Consider the following 6801-nt stretch of genomic DNA (forward strand, 5'->3'; position numbering starts at 1 on the left):
GCACTAATTCTTGTCCAATACAGGCCACAAGATAAAGATGGGAACTTCTCAATAACCCTCTTTTGGCCAGAGACATTCTTGGTAATGATGAGATATTCAAGATTATTCTCATCTATTGTCTCAATATGATATCCATTTCGATGGATATCTTTAAAACTCAACAAGTTCCTCTTGGACTTGGAGGAGAACATTGCATTCTTTATGATAAGTATTGTTCCCTTAGGCAGAGTTATAGTAGCTCTTCCAGAGCCTTCAATTAATTTACTACTACCAGAAATTGTAGTAACATCTGCCTTACACATACTTAAATGAGAGAAATATTTCTTCTCTTTGAATATTGTATGTGTCGCACATGAATCAATTGAACAAATATTTTTACCATTGAACTTTCATCCAAGTTTGCTTTGTGGGATATCCATGTTTGCTTCCAAAACGAGAAGATATTGGAGTCATATTAGCGTGTTAACGAATAATTCAATGGTTAAGTAACGAAAGGATTTCCTAAATTAAATATGTTAAACAAATGGTCAAAGTTATACATGTAACCTTAATTGATATCCTCCTTGAAGAAAAGGCCAATGATGCTTTATCATATTACTAGGCTTACAAAGAATTTGCTTGAACACAAATATTAAAAGTGCAGCATATATTTCCGAACTGCTATCGAACTGCTATTGGTACTAATTTTCTGTTTTAAGCAGAATAATATAAGACTAGCATTTAAGTATACTCCTTTTGGATGAAGAACAGAAACAATTTAATTTGGTACTACTAGTAAATATTGAAAAAATTGGATGGTAGTGACCAAACTGTTATTTTAATGAAAGAGATACATTTAAAACAGTTGTACTATTGGATCACCAGTTCTTGTTATAGTTATCAGTTTGTTTTTAGTATTTATCTTTTTAGATTAGATTGCATTTATCTTCTAGAATAGATGATATTATAGTTAGGCATTTAGAGTTATCCCTTTGATTTAGATAGGATTCGTCAGTTATCAGGTTTACATAGAACTCTACAAAGATGGTTACTGTAACTTGTATTTAAACTCATTGAGGCATTCAATAAAACACACAGTATTTTCCATCATCTATTCAAGTCTTCATATGGTATCAGAACCTATACTACTCTAACGAGCTAGATCCTTTTTTTTTTCACAACACCCAATCCTCTAATGACGAAAGATGGAAACACAACCAGAGTTGTCAATGCCGACAACACTGCTGGTACCATCACCATAGTTCAATTCAACCCCGCTTCCCAACTACCTATCAAACTTAGTGGAAGTCACAATTTTGCTACTTGGAAAGCTCAGTTCTCCATGCTTATGCATGGTCATGACCTCTATGGTCATCTTGATGGTTCCACCCCAGCCCCCATTCCGACCACCACTTTTGGAACCAACACCACCCCTAATCCTACTTACACACTTTGGTTCCGTCAGGATCAACTTATTCAAAACGCCCTTATGGCTTCCGTTGACCCTACCATAGCCTTCACAGTTGTCGCTGCTAACACATCAAAACAGGCCTGGGACTCTTTGCACACTGCCTACGCAAACAAGTCCCAGACCCGAATCTTCAGTCTTCGTGATCAACTTGGCCGAATAACCAAAGACACCACTCCTATCACCGAGTACCTTCAATATATTCGGTCCCTTTCAGATGAACTTGCTACTGCTGGTGCCCCTGTCACTAATTCCGAACTCATAGTCAAAATCCTTAGTGGACTTGGACCTGAGTTTAGTGAGATCTCGGCTGCCATACGGGCACGTGACACTATAGTTACCTATGAAGAACTATATGAAAAAGTTGCTTGACCATGAGCTCTTTCTCGTCATNGTCGCATGAAACATATTGAGGTGGACTTTCATTTTGTGCGCAATAATGTTGAACAGAAGGTGGTTCGAGTTGTTCATGTTCATTCTGCTGACCAACTAGCTAATATGCTCACAAAAGCACTAGCCAAACCAGCCTTTGAACGCAATTTGTTCAAGTTAGGCTTAGTGACACATAGCCTAACTTGAGGGGGCGTATTGGATCACCAGTTCTTGTTATAGTTATCAGTTTGTTTTTAGTATTTATCTCTTTAGATTAGATTGCATTTATCTTCTAGAATAGATGATATTATAGTTAGGCATTTAGAGTTATCCCTTTGATTTAGATAGGATTCGTCAGTTATCAGGTTTACATAGAACTCTACAAAGATGGTTACTGTAACTTGTATTTAAACTCATTGAGGCATTCAATAAAACACACAGTATTTTCCATCATCTATTCAAGTCTTCATATGTACGTGTTGCCATATTTTAGTCAAATACGTATGTGTAAAAGAAATAGACAAGCTACATACGTTTGTTTCTGTTGTTTATGTTTTCATCATCTCATACAGTTAATGTCAAAAGAATCACTTGAATATCCTGGAAAGCCAAGCAACTTTTAACATTATCTCATAAAAACAAATAATATTAATTGATACTAATGACTACTACTCATGTAAAGAACTATAATTACATGATGTTTATCCACTAACTACAACGAATAGCCAAAATAAAAATTAAAAATTGAACTACTCAATCATCTTTAACCACGGATCCATCACCGATTAAGTGGTCTATTTTTCCATCAGGGCGCTCAAAGAAGTCTGCCACATCCAAGTGGGTGATGTCAAAATCATTGTCAGAGACAAAATTGGCAACGATAGCATTCAGTTTTTGAACCATTTGCTTTTGGCTTCTCATCTTTCCCTTTCCACTTTTGGTGGTTATTTCTCTTTGGGGGATGATTAACACTAGGAAAATTTCTTCCTTGTCTACGGCCACGACCACGACCACGACCACGAATAGAGTCACGGTCTTTTTCACGCTTAGCATAATGGGAATACACCTCATCCGCTTCAGGCAATGGTTTAGATCCAGTGGGTCGATTTTCGTGATTTTTCATGAGCAAATCGTTGTTTTGTTCAGCCACAAGGAGAAGAGAAATCAACTCAGAGTACTTCTTGAAACCTTTCTCTCTGTACTGCTGTTGCAGTACCATATTGGAGGCATGAAACGTTGTAAACATTTTTTCAAGCATATCATAGTCAGTGATAGTATTTCCACAGAGTTTTAATTTAGAAGTAATTCTGAACATCGCAGAATTATATTCAGAAACAGACTTAAAGTCTTGGAGCCTCAGATGAGCCCAATCATATCGTGCTTGTGGAAGAGTGACCAACTTTAAGTTGTCATATCTTTCCTTTAAGCCATTCCACAAAACAAGTGGGTCTTTACTGTGAGATATTCTATTTTCAACCCTTCATCAAGGTGATGGCGCAAGAAAATCAAGGCCTTAGCACAGTCTTGGGTGGATGCTTTATTTCTGTCTTTAATGGCGTCTCCAAGACCCATCGCATCTAAATGGATTTCAGCATCCAACACCCATGTCATATAGTTCTTGCCCGAAATTTCAAGGGCAACGAACTTTCTTTTCATAATGTCAGTCATAATTAAAAAGAGGAGAAAAGTTATACCTTAATCTTCCCAAAAGCTTCTTGAGACGGTAGAGTCTCGTGCTGATAACGTATTATGAAATAATAAAAGAACAAGAACAATATTGCAGAGAAAGAGAGAGAGGAAATTTGATAATAGGTGAATTTAACTATAATCACGCCTTAAATAATCACCTTCTTGTATAGTTTTGATGATAAAAGTGATAACAAAATGCTCTTATTAGTGCTTTTCTTGATTTGCAGGTGATATATGATCAGGGAAGGCTAGGGAGTATTTTTGGAGTCAAAAAATGAAGAAAAAGAGGCCAACTGTGAAATTCCCCAAGGAAACCACGCAAAACAGGCCTGAAGATTCAGAGGACTGGGTTGACCGCGGTTCCACCGCGACCGCGGTGGAAAATAGCTGCGGATAACTTCAGATTCAGAGAAGACATTTGGCCGCGGTTTAACCGCGACCGCGGCAGAACCGCGGCGGAAGCAGAAAACTTCAGGGACGAAAGTGTAAAACACGGGATTTTTAGACCTAAACCCTATTTTAAATACAAGACTTCGCCCAAAAGAGGCATGTATTGAATTTTAGAGTATCTTGGCAAGGAAAACAATTGTGAGAGATCACCCAAAACATCTTTCTTCTTTTCTTTGATTTTTATTGCTAGTTATGATGAATTCTATCTTAGTTTGTTTTCCCATAGCCATGAGTAGCTAAATCCTTTGTCTAAGGCTTTGATGGAACCTATTGGGGGATGAACATCTTGTTTATGTGAATACAAATTGCTAGTTTCAATCTCTATTTGTTCACTTTGTGCTTGTTGTAGTTAATTGACAGGATCCTCAATTAGCTGTGCCTATTTAGTGTGCATAACTTGGAAAAGAGTGCATATTTAGGTTATTGTTGAACAACACCACTCCCAAAGTATAAGAGGAATCTATAATTGCGGGTTTAAAGGCGGGATTAGGGATAACGAAGCCTTGGGTGTAATCTAAAGTGAATTGTGCTAAATAAAGTAAGCTAGTGTATCTCGGGAGAGTGCAACTAGTATATTACTGTAATTACTCGGGAGAGATTTACGGTAAGATGAGCGTTCATGATTAATAGAGATGTATTGGTAAATTTGTATGAGCATAAACAGAAGGGATTCTTTCAATAGGGGAAATCATTGCCTTAGCTTCTTCTCATCATTGTTTACAACCTTAGCATTTTAATTTACAGCTGTTTGATTTACTTGCAATCGTAGTTAGTAAAGCGACCTTCAACTGTGATTCAAACATCTGGAAAAACTGGTTCTGAAGAGTTTAGTGGGTATAAAGATAGTGATTGATAGGTTAACACTCTGTGGATTCGACCCTGGGCGTAATACTCGGGTTATATTTGCAACGTCCGCGGAGTCCTTTTTATAAGGCATAGTTGGGCGTGACCAAATTTTGGCGCCGTTGCCGGGGAGTTAACGGAATTATCAATTACCATTGATAGAAATACAAAAATTCTTAGTGTGGTCAGTTTTCTCTCTACCCAATCTTTCATAGAAATTTTGACGGTTGTTGATCTGGGTGCACAGGTGTATGCCTAGAAATTCTACGAGGACTGGAGAACTACTTGAAGGACTCTCAGACCCCGAGAAAACATTCCGGGCATTGAATCGTGCTAACAAACGACTTCAACAATCCCAACAAACACACAAATTCGAAATTGACATGGGAGACGTAAACGATCCCAACGGAAACGTCAGGAATGAGCAATTGGCACCTCCTGTGCCTGAGGGTGCACTATATGACTGGGCACAACCCACAGCTGACAATCTGGCCACTGCCATTGTTGTGCCCGCAATACAAGCTGAATCGTTCCAGATCACAAATAACATGCTACACTTGTTGCAGAACAAGGGACTCTTTTCTGGGACACAAACAGAAGATCCTCAGCAGCACTTGAAGAACTTCCTGTCTATATGCAAAACTCAAAGGCAACCCAACGTCACTCCGGAAGCAATCAGACTATTATTGTTTCCATTCTCGGTGACAGGAGCTGCTCAGGTTTGGCTAAACTCGCTCCCCATAAACTCTATAGAAACTTGGGATGAGTTAGTCAAGCAATTTCACAATAAGTTCCACCCACCCAACAAAAGTGCTCAACAAATTGATGAGATCGTAAGTTTCAAACAGAAACCAATGGAGACACTACATGAGACATGGGGCAGGTTTAAAGGAATGTTGGTTATGTGTCCTCACCACGGTGTTCCAGAACAGATGTTGGGACAACGGTTTTACATGGGACTGTCTGACAGCATGAAGAATATTGTAAATGCCTCTGCTGGTGGGGAATTCTTGAGCAAGACTTGGAGAGAAGGTCAGAATTTGCTTGATCAATGGCGCAGAATTCGGGATGGACAACTAGGAATGCACCTATCACTCCAGTGGTGCACTCAGTGCCTCTTGATCCTTCTAATACAATGGCTGAAAATATGGCGACTCTCTTGACACAAATGAGCATCCTCACCAAAAAGGTGGAGGAATCAGGGCAGAAGCAGCAGGTACATATAGTAGATACTACCAATGGGGGCTTGTGCACATCTTGCATTAGCCAACCAATTGGTAATCCTTGGAATACAGAGCATGATCATCATCATCAGCACCCTGAAGATATGAACTGTGTGGCTAACTATGGGGGTCAGAGACAAGGAAATCAGAATTGGGGTCAGCAGACTCAGCAGCAGTACAGGCCACCTCAGCCACAGTATAACGCCGGAAACATGGGAGGCATGAGACCCCCCAACAACATGGCACCGTATCCCAGACCACAGGGGTACAACAATCAGCAGCAAGGGTACCACCCACCTCAGCAGCAGCAGGGTGGAAGACAGGAAGATGGGTTTGCAAGACTTGAAGCAATGATGCAGCACGTTATTGGGTCCAATGCTAAGATAAATGAAAGGGTGGATGCACATGATGCAGCTATCAAAAATATTGAGGTACAAGTAGGCCAGATTTCAATGTCACTGAACAATCGTCCTCAAGGGACATTACCTGCAGATACCCAAATCAATCCAAAAGATCAGGGCCCAAAGCAGCTGATGGCGGTGAGTCTCCGGAATGGAAGGGATCTAGATGTTAAGCAAGAGAGAGCTCGAGAAAACATATAGGCTGAGACACTCATTCCAGTGCCCATTGAGCTGGATGAGTCTACGGGATTGACAGAGGTAACAGTCCAGCCCGCACCTGAAGAAAAGAATATGCAGTAAGAGACTGAGACAGTAGCTGAGCCAGTAGTTGAAACAGTAGCTGAGAAAGAGAAATCCCATGTGATTGGGAAGAAAA

General features: G+C 39.8%; 1 protein-coding gene across 1 annotated transcript; it reads left to right on the forward strand.

Moving 5' to 3' along the window:
* On the forward strand, positions 1175-1819 carry LOC109231459. The gene has a single exon (XM_019397122.1). The coding sequence runs from the start codon at positions 1175-1177 to the stop codon at positions 1817-1819; it is 645 nt and encodes a 214-aa protein (XP_019252667.1).

This window comes from Nicotiana attenuata, chromosome 8 (assembly GCF_001879085.1).
Source record: "Nicotiana attenuata strain UT chromosome 8, NIATTr2, whole genome shotgun sequence".
Lineage (NCBI taxonomy): Eukaryota > Viridiplantae > Streptophyta > Magnoliopsida > Solanales > Solanaceae > Nicotiana > Nicotiana attenuata.